At 44.1% G+C, this 15,395-nt stretch overlaps 1 protein-coding gene across 2 annotated transcripts in view; it reads left to right on the top strand.

Annotated features, from left to right (window-relative positions):
• The window catches only part of SVEP1 (sushi, von Willebrand factor type A, EGF and pentraxin domain containing 1), a 163,125-nt gene extending 149,476 nt beyond the window's left edge, over positions 1-13,649 (top strand). For both annotated transcript variants that reach the window (XM_054031824.1, XM_054031825.1), the window contains exons 47-50: positions 400-495; positions 7,017-7,112; positions 11,047-11,140; positions 13,229-13,649. In XM_054031824.1, coding sequence (XP_053887799.1) covers positions 400-495; positions 7,017-7,112; positions 11,047-11,140; positions 13,229-13,259 — 317 coding nt within the window. In that variant the 3' untranslated portion in view covers positions 13,260-13,649. The remainder of the gene's footprint in view (positions 1-399; positions 496-7,016; positions 7,113-11,046; positions 11,141-13,228) is intronic.
• The last annotated feature ends 1,746 nt before the right edge of the window (positions 13,650-15,395 follow it).

The following is a 15,395-nucleotide window of genomic DNA, read 5'->3' as shown; positions in this document are numbered from 1 at the left end:
AATTACCAGCTTCGGCAAAAAAATTACTCGCCCATTCTTACCATGATAATGACAGTAGAAAAAAATATTTTATTCACCTGTCAAAAATCATATTTGACCCAGACAATTGAGCAAGTAAAATTTTGCAAGGCTGGTTGGTTGAACACCTCAGTATAAATATAATAATTTAAAATAATTGCAGTCATTAATAACTTGAGCAAGTCATCCATTAGAGGGCAGTATTATACACACACACAAGCACACTACATACTCTGCAATCAAGGCAAAGCTTGTCTTTGAGTTTTGCTGAATTCATTTGTCTTAATAACAAGGACTGGATAAGATGCAGAGCTCTGGGCAGAACACTTTCTGAATATTAACTGACCCATGTCTTGACTGGATTGTGTTATTATTTTCTAGCCATTTGTCGATTCCCGTGTCAGAACGGTGGAGTCTGTGAGCGACCAAACGCATGCTCCTGTCCAGAAGGCTGGATGGGCCGTCTCTGCGAAGAGCGTATGTACATCATCTCACAATGTAGCTTGAAGATATGCAGTAGATAAGAGATGTGGATTTACAGGATGTCACAATGGATGTGCTGGGACAATTATTGACTTAAAGTTTCAAAATGGCAAAGGCCATAACCTATTCTGTTTAGCAAATTAGATATGGACTGCAACAGAGGATATAGAATCACAGAAGATTAGGGTTGGAAGAGACCTCAGGAGGTCATCTAGTCCAACCCCCTGCTCAAAGCAGGACCAACACCAACTAAATCATCCCAGCCAGGGCTTTGTCAAGCTGGGCCTTAAAAACCTCTAAGAATGGAGATTCCACCATCTCCCTGGGTAACCTATTCCAATGCTTCACCACTGTGAAATAGTGTTTCCTAATAGCCAAATGATCTTGCTCAGTCGTGTGGAATAAAAGTGTTTCAAACAGAAAACAGCATAGTGCTAATGTAGATCCGGAGAACAGATCTACACACAAACGTGCACTGGTTTAGTTGAACCAATGTAAAGCCCTATGTGCACAGTCTCTGGTTCTGGTTCCAGAAGGTCTTATTTCAGTTTAATTTAAACCTTCCTAGTAAAGGGAAATATGCCTGGTCCAAACCAAAATAAGTATGTCCACATAACCTTTTGCACCAGTTTAACTACATTGGTTTAAAATCACTCCTGACATTAAACCAGCGCAAGTCTGCATGCAAACAAGTCCTAATATACTGACAGTTACTTAGCAACAACTCTAACTGAGTTCTTTGAAGTTGTGAGGGCCCAGCACCTGTCCAGATCAGCCCCTAGGTCATGAAAGTTCATCTTGTCATTGGAGGAAATTTTGGACCTAATTCTTCAGTATCTTGCAGCTGGTGTAGTCATATACACCTGTGAAAAATAGGTTTAAAATTCTGCCATTCTGATTGGGTTGCAGCAAAAACCCAGTTTGCTCTGATTTTAATTAGGTGTAAATGACTACACAAGGCAGTGGAGCTATGCCTCCTTTATTTATGTCTGCGGTAGGCAATGGAAAGCTGGCACTGGTTGAAAGAAAGAAGTCAGTCACGTCTCCTCTCTTTGCTCCACTCCTCTTGAACAGGATATCCTGGCCACACTGCCTAGGCTAGCAAACACATGGGATTTTCCATGCCTTCCTTTTCACAAATGTTGTTATTCCCCAATCTCTCCCTTACCCAGCAAGTGCAGTGTGGCACATTCCCTTCTGTCAGAAAGATGGACAAGTGTCTCCCTTAGTCAGTCAGTCACAGAAGCTGTGCCTGGCAGAGGTGAAGTAGATAAAAATCTGTAACGCACTCAGTTTTGTCCACATCCTGTGAGGAAAAGTTTGGCTTAGGACTTAAAAGTTGGACCTGTTTTAAGAAAAACACTTTTCGGTTCCTAGGAATTTAATTGCACATCATCCTGGAGACTAAACAGCTTGGGGCATCTGAACAGGCTTTCACCTTTTGAACTCTGGTTCGGTTCTAGTATTGGTTGGAAATAGCTGAAATCCCTGTTTGTGATTAGATGTAACCGGGAACCGCACCATTAATTGTCATGTTTGTTGGCAGTCTCAGCAGAGAGACTAAGTATCGAATGGCCATGGAGACTCTTACAAGGCCACATTATTCAGCACAGGCGCTGACTTTCCAATCCGATCCCCGGCTCTGCCCCAGGCCCTGCCCCCCACTCCACCCATTCCCCCATCCCCACCCCACCTTGTCCCACCTCTTCCCACCCCATTTCGCCTCCCCCAGAAACTCTTGCAGCCACAAAACAGCTGATCGCAGGAGGCAGGAGGCACAGGGAGGGAGGGAGGGAGAGGCGCTGATTGGCAGGGCCGCTAGCAGGCGGGAGAGGCTGATAGGGGGCTGCCAGTGGGTGCTCAGCACCCACCATTTTTTCCCTGTGGGTGCTCCAGCCCCAGAGCACCCACGGATTTGGTGCCTGTGTTACTCAGCCCTCAATGAGGCATAATTCCTAGCGACTCTATGAGAGTTTTGCCCAAATACAATATTGAATAAAAGCTACATAGGGATTTTAAAACTTTGCCCATAATTATTATTTATACAGGGTCATAGAGAGTGCATGGTGCTATTCAGACACATAAAACAGACAGGCCACTGCCCCAGGAGGTTTACAGGCTCATTTCAACATGACTCAGTATGGGATAGCAGTAAACCCCAGGAGTAGTGGTGTGTTGTGGGAAGAGCTAGAGTTACAGCAGTAAAAGACTGAGATTTATGCTATGGGTTGTGCGCACATCTTTATTTACTAATATACTTACAAAATGTATCGAGTAGTTTGCATAGCTAGATGTTAGTAGTCAGGTAATACAGTGATGTCCCTCTGGCACCTTCCCCACCCACTGCCCCTCCTGACTTTCTGCAGCCTGCCATGCTCTGTGCCTATGGGAGCTGGTGGTGGATTTCCCCTCTAGGTACAAAGGATCATTTTGTGAGTAAGGGGCTGGACTGGGCTGGGTTCGAATCTGGGATCTGCCACACACACACTGTGTGACCTTGGGAAAGTCGTTAAGGCCCACATCCACAAAAGTATTTAGGCTCCTAACTTCCATTAAAATCAGTAGAAGTTGGAAGCCTAATACCTTTGTGAATCTGGGCCTTAGTCTCTCTGTGCCTCAGTACCCCATCTGTAAAATGGGGATAATAGCACGGCTCGACCTCACAGGGGTGTTGTGAGGATAAACACATTAATGTGGGTAATACTGCACTTCTGGAGCCCATGAATATAGGGATATCTGGATAGATAGAAAGGCAAATATTTCCTTCTATAGTTAGTACTCAGAGATGAACCTGAACCAGGAAAAACGTCCTCCGACATCAGGGTTTTGAAATCCCAATCTGAGTCATGCTGCTTGGGACCATCTCTAGTTATTATTATCACTGTACTTAGGAGTGTTGCATGTAAGTAGAGACCCATGGAAAAGAATGGCAGATCCCTTTACAGTTAACAAAGCTGAATTTGATTAAAGTATTAATATTGTTTGTCGTGGCCTGTACATCATGTTTAAAAACAATCTATTAAATCCACTTCCTTCCTGCAGCTGCTGCTGCTAAGTCTGGGCCTGGGCTGTGCCACACCGAATTGGCTCCATGAAAGTGAGGAGAAGAAATTTGGCAAACAAATGGTTTGGCCTTCGGTGTTACAAACTCCAGCTGAATAGTGCCTTTACATAGTCTCTCTTTTGCAATCTCTGTGTCCCTTCCTTCACACACACACTTCCCCTACTCCAGAGGTTCAGGGTGAGGTGAGTGTGCCCAGCACCTTGCAAAATCGATGAAACGTCATAACTGATTTCCTTACCTTCCTGGTAACAACAACGCTTAGCCTAGTCCTCAGCTTTGGAAGACTAATGTTAGGCTCCTGGTCATTTTGATCTGCCATCCCAATTCCTAGCCCGTCTCCCTGTATACTCAAAGGAACGGACAGCTGACTAGTTACATTAGAGTTCTTACACATACATGCGCTCTCTCTCTTGTTTATGCAAAGACGGTAATTGAATGGAAAGTCACATACAATGGGTTTTAGACCATCCTACTTCATTTTGTGGCATTGTTTCCCATATAAAGAGAGTCAACAATTAATACATAAGGACCTAATCTTGATTGGTACTGAGTACCTGCACCTCCCCTCCGCTTCAGCAGCAGATGCCAGTGCTGAGCAACCTCTCACGGTCAGGCTTCAGCTGAGGTTACAAAACTCTGACAGGATTCAGTCACCTAATATTTCATGGTGCATTTGACTCAAGGGGCGGGGCTGGGGGGGTGGGGGAGCTTATAGTGTGACTGGCTCTGCCTCCTGAGACTAGCTCTGCTGCCCTGAGAAATGTGGAGGGATCCTAATTTAACAGTATAAACAAAAGAGTAATCCAGTGGCAGCATGGAAGTCCCATTCCTTCTCGTGCCTATTTTTGGCTTTGCCTCTGCTGTGCAGTAAAGGACATGGGATCAGACTTCTCAGTCCCCAGATAGGGCACGTGGCTCCCTCTTCAGGGATGAAAGAAACCCAGTTGAGAATGCCACCGAAGCTGAAGAATAACTGAATTTGACCTATTAATTTCAATGTGTTCTGATTAAGTGCCCACCACAGAGTTTCACTGGGGTTGTCATCTGAACCAACTGAGAAGCCTTACAGCAGCCATGCCCACTGGGTTTCACCCAGTTCTTCTTCTCTTGTGGCATCTCCATTAGTGGAGGTTTGCAAGCATGGTAGTCCATTCTCCACAAGCTTCTGCTAATCTCTTTGTGGATCACTAGTCCTTTTAATCCCCATCGTCCATCCAAGATCTTTTGCTGCCTCATGTCCTTCTGCCATCAGCTTTCCCCTCCAGTGCCCATAAACATGCATCGCCTGTGAACCTCTTAAAATGTGCCTTAAATCTTTCTTTTCATAAAATCTCTGACCAGCATTTGCTGAGTTCCAATCTTCACCCAGTTAGGACACAGAAATTCCCATTGTCAGGGACATTTTGCAGAGCTCTCCTACTCAAGGGGTCTGCAGAGCAGGACTTTATTTTGGGGCCTGATTATGGTCTTTATCCCTCTTGGTGAGCACTCGCGTGAGGATTGTAATGGGATTACTCATGTGAGTAAGTGCTTGGTGGTGTGAGTGAAAAGTTAGCACAACAGCAGCAGACTTGCTTACAGTAGTGGTGCAGGGAATCCAGACCGGGTTTTAATGCACACTCCAAGGATTCAGACTATTTGTCATCAAAATACATCTCACTGCTGTGTCTTATTTGGACAACCGCAACAAACATTTTAAACCAGTTTTGCCTAAAAGTCATCATCCTGAATTGCTTCTGCTAACATTCATATTGCTCTTGTGATATTAGCAAGCAAACTGAGATTTAAACCACACAGACAGCTGTCAGAGCATACTCCCCTTGAACCAAATGGGGGGGGTTCAGGTTGTTTTATAGTTTGGAGTTTGTATTGTGGATATTTTATTAATATGTATGTAGTTACAAGTACATATTATTTTCCACAATTTCCCTTGCATATGGAGGTAGATATATGTATATAGATAGAATATCAGACAGTATCTTTCTATCAACCTACCTATCAAAAGATAATGGACAGATGATCAATGATAGATCGATCGTCTATTTCTTATCACCGTGGTGTCTAGGTGCAGATACAGTGTCTCTTGATCGCCAAAAGGTTTTTCCATAAAGCACTCTCTATCTGTTGTTTTCATCACTCTCTATCTGTTGTTTTCATCTATCTACTGTTACTTCTGGTTTTTTCCTTCTCCTTTTCTCTTCCTCCTTCACTCTCATTTTCTCTCCACTTCTCCTTGTACATAACAGTCTCCAAGTATGTGAAAGGTACATAAAGAGAAGCATGATAAATTGTTCAGCTTATCCACTGAGGACAGAACAAGAAGCGATGGGCTTAAATTACAACAAGGGAGATTTAGCTTAGGCATTAGTAGGCTGACCAGACAGCAAGTGTCAAAAATCGGGACAGGAGGTGGGGGGCAATAGGTGCCTATGTGAGAAAAAGACCCCAAAATCAGGACTGTCCCTATAAAATCAGGACATCTGGTCACCCTAGGCATTAGGGAAAACTTCCTAACAGTAAGGGCAGTTAAGCCCTGGAATAAATGGCCTAGGGAGGCTGTGGAATCCCCATCACTGGAGGTTTTTAAGAACAGGTTTGACCACGGGTGGGCAAACTACGGCCCGCGGGCCACATCCGGCCCATCAGACTTTTTAATCCAGCCCTCAAGTTCCTGCCGGGGAGCTGGATTAGGAGCTTTCCCTGCTCCGGTGCTCCAGCCGGGGAGCGGGGTCTCCGCACGGCTCCCAGAAGCAGGGGCAGCCAGGGGACTCTGCACGCTGCCCCCACCACAAGCGCCGGCTCTGCAGCTCCCATTGGCCGGGATCCCAGCCTGGAGCACCCTCCTGCACCCCAAACCCCTCATCCCCAGCCCCACCCCAGAGTCTGCAACCCCAGCCGGAGCCTCACCCCCGCCCCCACCATGCACCCCAATCCACTGCCCCAGCCGGCCCTCCATACAATTTCCATACCGAGACGTGGCTCTCAGGCCAAAAAGTTTGCCCACCCCTGGGTTAGACAAACACCTGTCAGGGATGGTCTAGATAACACTTAGTCCTGCCTCAGCGCAGTGGACTGGATGGGATGACCTACTGAGGTCCCTTCCAGTCCTACATTTCTTTGACTCTATGTTCAGCCTCTCATGCCCAGTGCACCAATGCAGGCTGCAGTAGGGGCGGGATGAGAAAGGCCCAGTATAGGTCTGATGTATTTGAAGCTGAAATTATTTACTCCCCATTGTTAGGCCAAATGCAGATTTGCTGCCTATGGATGAGTTTTATTCTCCTTGTAAACAGACCACAAGCAACACTCCTGATAGTGGGCAGAAAACAATTGATGAGCTGAGCTTTTGGTGGAACAAAGGTTTTGTTCGGCTGTTCTCAACGTCCCTCTCTCCTTCCCTGGTGCTAATGTTTTTCTTCTTTGTCCTTCCTCTCCCTTTATTTTTTCTTAGCAATATGCATCCTGCCTTGTCTGAACGGAGGTCGCTGTGTGGCCCCCTACCAATGTGATTGCCCAGCTGGGTGGACTGGATCGCGCTGTCATACGGGTAAAACTACTTTTACTCACCTATGTTTCCTTTTCCAGCGTTTGTTGTTATCAGCACCAAGCAAGGCAATGTAGAGGCATTTCACAGGGCTCTGTGGTAACCACTGACTGGCTCAGAAAAAAAAAATTATTTAATATTCCTGGAGGATTTGATCTCCGCTGCTGCAGGCCATTTTCAGAATAATCTTGTTCTTGATTAGTCTGCAAAGCAGCCTGCTCCCATTATCAAGGGAGCTTTCTGTTAAGGACCTGCAGATAGAAGAGAGGATTCCCACTGCCCATTTCCAAGGAAAGGAATATTACCATATCACCCGACCAAGGACTGAGCAGAAAGCATGCGTCTGAATTACTGCCGGAGCGTAAGAGTTGCTGAGCATCCGCAGGTCACACTGACTTCAGTGGGACTGCAGGTGTTCCACATCTCTTTTCTCTGAGACATTTGTGTGAACACCAACCTTTGCATTTGTGTTTGTCACTTTGATTTATCCTACTGTCCAGTGTTAATTTGTGAGGAAAACGGTACCTAGCACAAATAAATATGAGCAGAATTTGAACCTGTCCTTTAAAGACCTTCATGTTACTTAGTTTTCAGTAGTCACTTGTGGGTGACTGCTGACGGCATGGAGAAGAGGCAGGGGGAAAAGAGATGGACGTCTTAGTATATTAGACAGTCTAAACTCAAGTGATGCAGTTTGTGCCTTGTGTACAATACATTAGTAGAGACCTCAGACCTTCAGTACTTATTGCTCATTGTTTGTTTATTCCTTTGGAATACTTGAGCATCCATCCCTAGCTCTCAGTGTAAGCCGTGTTAACTACGTGTTCTGTATGTAGGGCAAGGTATGTTTAGCAGTGTTCTGGCTGTGCTAGTGAGCGGTGCTCTGCAGAGGTCCAGCACCCACACACCAGTTGCCAGAGGCATTCTGTCTTCGGAAGGCAGAGGAGCGAGGCAGACAGAATTATTATGCATTATGCAAACAGTGTGCTAGGTGCTTAGGGCAGAGTCCTTCCAAGAGGAGCAATATGCATAAGCCTCTATGACTGGACTCCTTAAAATGCTGTAGCATGAGCTCCCCTCAGCTCGTGCCACTAATGAGGTGCTTGGATGGTATTGGGACCAGGCCCTATCCCCAGCTTTGCCTTCTGGAGTACTTCTAGAGTGCAGCAGCTCAGGTCTTGCTCACTCTCCCCTGCGCTGCCATTCTGGCTGCCCTGTGCACGTGTGCAAGAGGAGGGAAGCATTGCCTGCACCTTCTCTCCTCGCTTGTGCCCATGCGGGGCTAGCCAGAATCCCAGCCATAGTATCTAGTTTAAACAATCCAAAGGACAGAGTAGTGGCCCTATTTTTAAACCTCCAAATAGATTGGGGGAGGGAAGGGGGGAATCTATGCCTTGGACTCACTGAGCTGCACTGCTATGTTTGAAATACTTTAAAGAATTGCGGGTCTGACGATCCCCTCCCACTGGTGTGAATTAGAATTACAGACTTGAGTGGAGTTACCCAATGGTGTAAGTGAAAGAAGAATCAGGCCCTGTTTCTATAGCCACGTTGATCACACTTTATATTAAAGTTCTATTTACAAATGATTTATCCAAGCTTAATAAATGAGAGCTGTCATGAACACATTGCAGACATGAGCAGAATGTGTTATAGACGTTTATAATATCATCAGCTAAAGGTTATAAGTAACCTGTTGGGCTTGATAACATTCAGCTAGCCCTTTAATAAAAGATGCATTAATCATGAATTTACCCTTTATAAACTGTTTTTAAATGGAATCTTAAGTGTGGCACTGTTTAACGGAGTATAGGGCCTGATTCTGCCCCCATATAGCTCTTTACACCAGTTAATTGGACTGACTTCAGTAGCATTACTCTAATTTACGCGGGTGTAAGTCAGAGTCAGTGTTTTGCCATTAATTAATAAATATAGCAGGTCAGCAAATATGAGGGAGATGCCATGTGATATGCCGCAGGCCTAAGCATTCTTCTGAAAATCAAGTTGCGAAAGTAAAATTTTTAAACAAATCTAAGAGTAAAAAAAATGTAATCTTTTCTGAAGAGATTTGAGTACCACAGTATGCAGTAACGTTCCCTCTGATATTTTACAAAGCACCATAGGAATTATTGCTGTTATGTCTGGATGACCTAGGAGATTGGAGACAGGATACACAGCATTTCTCTTAAGCCATTTGAAACCATGCCAGATTGGAAATAACCCAGAATTATTATCACCTAATGGTTGTTCTGCAACCCATATGTTCTTTCTAGTGGACAGGTCTGCCCATCACAAAATCCATCATCAAAACTGGCATCCTCATTGGCATTTTCAGCAGAAAGGCCAACATTAGATTAGTTATGGAGATACAGAACTCGCCTCTCACTTTTCAGTCAGTCTGTGAAGGTTGGAGTTTTTTGAGGCACATTGGTGACGTGAGGTCAGGTGTGGGGAGGTTTGTACCACTGCTGCCCTGACTGTACCTGTGCTATGGATAAAGAGAGAATTAAATACAGTTACATGGATTTTTTTTTTAAAGAATCTAAAGTAGTTTTCAGCATGACGTAATTAATTATATTTAATGTGCAGCGAATGGTCCGTTTCTGTAACCACCTGACATAATTTTGGTGCTGTATTGCCCCCCATCCCTCCCTTTAAATGGATTGGGATAGTGTAACACCAGCTGCTTTTGCCGATTCCTGCTAAGTGCTCCCCTTTCTGTCTTCTGTGGCTCCATTTTTTAATCAGTTTCTGGATAGTGGTGCATTCTCGGTGCCTAAGTATTGTCAACAGCAGCTGTCTTACTCACTATGTTTTGCTTTTCCTCACCAAGACTGTATCATCTGCTTAAGCGACTTTACATTTTTCAACTGTCCTGTGCTATAACATCTTCCATTATGAAGCTCATTAAATGTGTCTTCTAGTCTATCCTAGTAATCATATCGCACTTTGTCACATGGACTCAGGGTTGACAGGAAGACTTGGGGCTCTGTCTTTTTCTCTCTGTTTGCCTGATGTCCATTTGGCTGACACAGCAGAGTAACTGCAGCTGCTTCATGCTGTCCCGACACTACCAAATGGGCTTGGTGTTTCTTCACTACTTGAAGTGCCCTGTGTAGTTCACTTACGCACTCCTCATGGCTGTGAAGTTTCTGTCAGGAAGCTGTCGTCATTCTCTGCTTCTCCTCCGTTTCCATGTTCAGCTGTTACTTTATCGAGAATTACTCCTCCTCAGAAGTTAGTTTTTGAGTGGCTCTTTTGTCATCATGTTCTCCTTTTCATCTGGTATATTTCCCCCCTGGCGACCATGTTGAGTTTCTGCTTTTCTGCACACAGTTCTGGGCATTGTTTGTGTCTCTCCTTCCGAGCAAACATCCATGTTTCATCTCTGAAAATGAGGCCTTCTTTCCTATTGATCTCTTTGATGTGCTACGTTAACTCCTCCTACTGCTTATATTTGCATTCCACTTTGCTTGCCTGAGCTTGGAGCAGTAATGCATGTTTTAAAGTCAACATAAAATATTTCATTGAATGTTTCCTGCTGCTATGCATATCACAGCAGCTAGCAAAAATAGCAAAGAGGGTTGATTCACACTTAACAAAGATCCACTTCTCAGCTTATTCTTTCCAGAGCAAATGGTCATATCCAAACACATTTTCAGGGTTGAGGTTTTTTTTTTAATGTTATGGTTTTGAGAACACCTTGGTCCCTCCTGTTCTCTGCCTGTGGCACACAAGTCTCCTGAGAGCTGTAGTACTTTTATCTAAACCAGGTTATTGGGTTCAGTACGGCTGGGTGGGGTTTACTGGGCTCATTCTGTGACTAACAGAATGATACATACAGGGCTAAATGGATTTTCAAAACTTAATCTCCCAGATGAAAACTATTCTAATCCTACTGGAGTACATATGTATACATGTGTGTATTTGAATGCAGCTGTGTGCCAGTCTCCCTGCTTAAATGGTGGGAAATGTATACGACCAAATCGGTGCCATTGCCCCTCATCATGGACTGGACATGACTGCACGAGGTAAGTGCTGGCAAACCGTCTTTCACATCAGGTTTGTGTCTGACTTTAATGATCTAATTAAATGGAAGGTAAAGTTAAATAAGGAGTCTCTGTACAGATGAAAATCTTTTGGTGCAAGTCCGTTGAGGCATGTAAGCAGCATGCCCTCTACCTCTGCAAGGTATTTATAAAAAGAACAGGAGTACTTGTGGCACCTTAGAGACTAACAAATTTATTTGAGCATAAGCTTTCGTGGGCTACAGCCCACTTCATCGGATGCATAGAATGGAAATATATATACACATACAGAGAGCATGAAAAGGTGGGAGTTGTCTTACCAACTCTGAGAGGCCAATTAAGTAAGAGAAAAAAAAAACTTTTGAAGTGATAATCAAGATAGCCCAGTACAGACAGTTTGATAAGAAGTGTGAGACTACGTACATGGGGAGATAGATTCAATGTTTGTAATGGCTCAGCCATTCCCAGTCTCTATTCAAGCCTAAGTTGATTGTAGACCACCACTCACAGTCTATGGTTTGTTCACTGCACCGGATTTGGCAAAGGCCACTGTTTGGATTTTCTCCTTTTGTTTTATGGGGCTGGCTCTAATGCCTATTTCACTTAGACTGTAAGCTTTCTGGGACTGGAACCATCTTCTTGTTCTGTCTTTCAGAACCTCAAGAGAGGTTGTTCCTGTGACATTCCCATCTAGGACATGAACAGAAAAGCCAGAACTCCCATGACAAAGCCAGTTTCTCATAAGATTTCCAGCTTGATTTTTGCAGATTCCAAGAGGTTTGATAAGTTTTGATTTAGCAACCAAACCTTTTGGAGTTTATCTGAGCCGAACCAGAACTTCGAACCTTTTGAGGTTCTCCTGTCACCAGTTTGAACTGTTCTTATTATTAACCAAAGATTATAAATATGTGCAGCACTTTATATACCCAGAAGAAGACAGGTCCCTGGCCCAGTGAGCTTACAGTCTAAGGGTCCAGACCTCAGTACAGGGTATTTCCTTCAACTCCAGTGGAGGTTCTGCATGCAGACAGCTTAAAGGGTTGATGCTTAATTAGACATAACACAACTGATGACCCTGGACAAAGGAGGTTCAAAAACCAGAATAATGAGATTTGTTTTGTTTGTTTCATATCTTGTTAGCTTCAGACTTTGGCCTCAGCCCTGCAGTGAGCTCCATTCAGATTCAAGGATCTGTAGCTCACCGCAGGATTGGGACCTTGTTTTAAGTTTTAAAAGGATACAGTGACACATACAAGCCAGAGTAGATAACACTGAAAAGAAGGTTAGTAGTGGTTGGCTAGCTGGAAGAAATGACTTTTAAGAGGAGATTTGAATGACTGGAGGTTTACATCAGGATCCAGGACTAGATTTCCTTCATTGTTTCCAATATGGTGCCAGGTGTCAATCTTTTCTATGCTCCCTGAAGCCACTTGGCTCTCAAACTACGCAGCTGCGTAGCGCACCAGGAAATTTGGGGCACCAAATTGCCCCAGATTTCCTGGTGCCCTACGCAGCTGCGTGCTGCTCCAGCGGCCAGCCCTAACTCCCGGCCAGCTCAGCCCCCGTCCTGCCCCCACTCCACCCCTTCCCCTGAGCTATGGCCCAGGGGACTGCAGCAGAGGTCGGGCCGCTAGTGAGTGCTGGGGAGTGGTTCCCCCCGGCCCCCCTGCTCCCCAAGCCTGGGAGCCAGGGGAGTAGAGCGGAGTGTGCTGGGGCCGGGTCACTCTACTTCCTGCCACCCGTGAGTGCGGAGTCAGACTCAGCCTGCAATCACCGGGTGGCAGGAAGTGGAGCAACCTGGCCCCAACCTGCTCCGCTCTGCCAGCTCGTGGTTTCCCCCCAAGCCTATTCCTGCCCTGCCCCCCACAGACCTTGGGCACAGCCTTCCCCACCCCCCACGGACACCTGGGGATTCCCACACACACACAGAGGCCTGGGGCAAGTCCCCTGCACTGCGTAGGGCACCACAATGTCCACAGACGGTCCTGCTGGCTCTAATCACTTCTGCTTTCATTTTGATATGCCTCACCCTGCTGATTCATTCTGTATATTATAGAACACTAATCTTGTTTTGTTTGTTTGTTAATGCAGGAAAAGGAAGGCTGGATTCTATCCCTTTTAACAGCAGAGGAACTGTTTTATACTAAGAAAATATTTCTTCAGCATAGCCACTGGGGCTTGAAACCTAATTCATTGTAAATCAAATCCAGTGCTTTTTTCCCCCTTGAAAATGTTTTTGCTTTGTGATATATTTTTCCTATACTTTTCCATTTTTAAAGAAACCATCTGTATTTTTCATATACAAAAATATAACAAATATATGCTGCTACGCACACACAAATGTACAAATTCTGCTGTCCAGCAAGGAAATAGCTTGTGTACATTTTGGTCCTTGCCATTCCTTGAATACAACTGGTTAATTAAAATACATTTTACTGCCAACCAAGAGTAAACAGGATGTTGCAATTCTGGGTACTAGTTGCCAAAGCCTTACTGTAATTCAGCAGGTAGACAGTAGTTACTGTAGGCTAAACTGAGCTGTGAAACATTCCATGATACTTTGAACCTGATCTCACTTACACCTATGAGAATTAGGTGTAGTTTGACTGAAGTCAATCTCAAACCTCCTGGCACTCTGCTACAATGGAGTTATACCAGTGTCAGGCTGGTGAAAGAGGAGAATCAAGCCCTATAATTTTTGCCCTAAGGAATTAATTTTCTTTGAAAATGTTTTAATGAGAGGGTGTTTGTGTTAAGTTTACCATAGATTTACTGGTGAAATAGTCACAAGTTTAGACTAGGTGGGAGAATGTTGTGTAGCTCAGAATGAAATAGCCAGACAACTCCGGTAGCCATATCCATGGAAACAGGTGAAATTGACAGGTGATATTTGTAGTGTGCAGAACCATCAGTGAACCCAAAAAATAGTCTCTCTCACACACATACACACACACACACACACACACACATACACATACACCTTGCCAACCAAGAACTACAAAGTGCACAATCCACATAGGAGTGAGCTATTCCAAGTCATACGTAAAGTCTGTCGCGCAGACACCCCTATTGCTGAACATATTAGCATCATAAGAAACATGCACCCGAGTGCCCTAAAAATGCCCTTCACTAGGGATCCAAAACACTGATACTCTCCTATTGCTAAGTAAAAGCAGGGGGTGAAAGGAATGTTTGGGGAGTGGAGTGTGTTTGGTATTAGCATTACAGAGTGAACGTCTGATGTATGAAAGGAGTTACTGTACAAGAATTTGGCTTAGAAACCTTACCTGACACACCTTTCTACAAACACTCTGCTCGTTAGGTTCAAAATGCTCACATAATAAAGCAAAATTAGTATCAACATTAGGAAAGAAGAGGAAGGAAATAATTTATCTCATGGAGCTTTATTTACTCTTAAACCACTCTGTGTGCACACTATGGTTCCCCACCCTTCCCTTTTATAGTTAGGTATCCCTTATGAACGCATCCAGGGAAATGTAGTCAAAAACAAAGAGGAGTTAATTATGTACGTGCAACTGCTGTGGGCCCCAGTGAAAGGAAAACATCTGATTATTGTGGTGCCAACTATAGAGGCAGAGAAAAATGACAAGTGGATCCTGTAATGGTAGCAACTGCCAATTTAAAAAAAAAAAAAGTGGATTGGAGAAGAAAAGGAGGGAATTTTGTAAAATGAATTCTTCTTTTCCTATCTCAGTTCTAATGCAAATTAAATTCCAGCCTTCAACCTGCAACCACAGCAACCAATTGATAGAGATTTCCATTCAGATTGTAGCATGCTATAATTGAACAAAAGCAATTAGAAAAGTTAAGGAGCTTCTCCTCCTATCAAGCGGAGATAGTACAGGGCAACTATACTGTGGCACCCAACTCCACTACAGTGGGTTTCCTTTACAATTTTGATTTAATCATTACTGCTGAAATATCAAAATATGATAACGTGCTGCACTGTAGTTCCCCCCAAAGAAATAATCATATAGCAACTTAGGTCTTGGAGAGGTTTGCACCAAATAGTTGCACGCATGCTCTCAATAAATACTGTCCTTGGGAATGAATCACCACCATTTATCAATACTCATTTCATTTGCCTTTCTCTTTGCTATCACCGAAACACTTCGTTTTCCGTTTTTATTTTGTTTTAAATGTCCTGGGAATTTAGCAGTGTTTATTACAAATGTTTAAAAACTGATAAAAATCAGTGCAACAAATGAACTTCACAATTGTGTGGGTAAATATGGAG

This window comes from Malaclemys terrapin, chromosome 6 (genome assembly GCF_027887155.1).
Source record: "Malaclemys terrapin pileata isolate rMalTer1 chromosome 6, rMalTer1.hap1, whole genome shotgun sequence".
NCBI lineage: Eukaryota > Metazoa > Chordata > Testudines > Emydidae > Malaclemys > Malaclemys terrapin.
The sequence above is the reverse complement of the archived record's forward strand: the minus strand, read 5'-3'. Positions and strand labels throughout refer to the sequence as shown.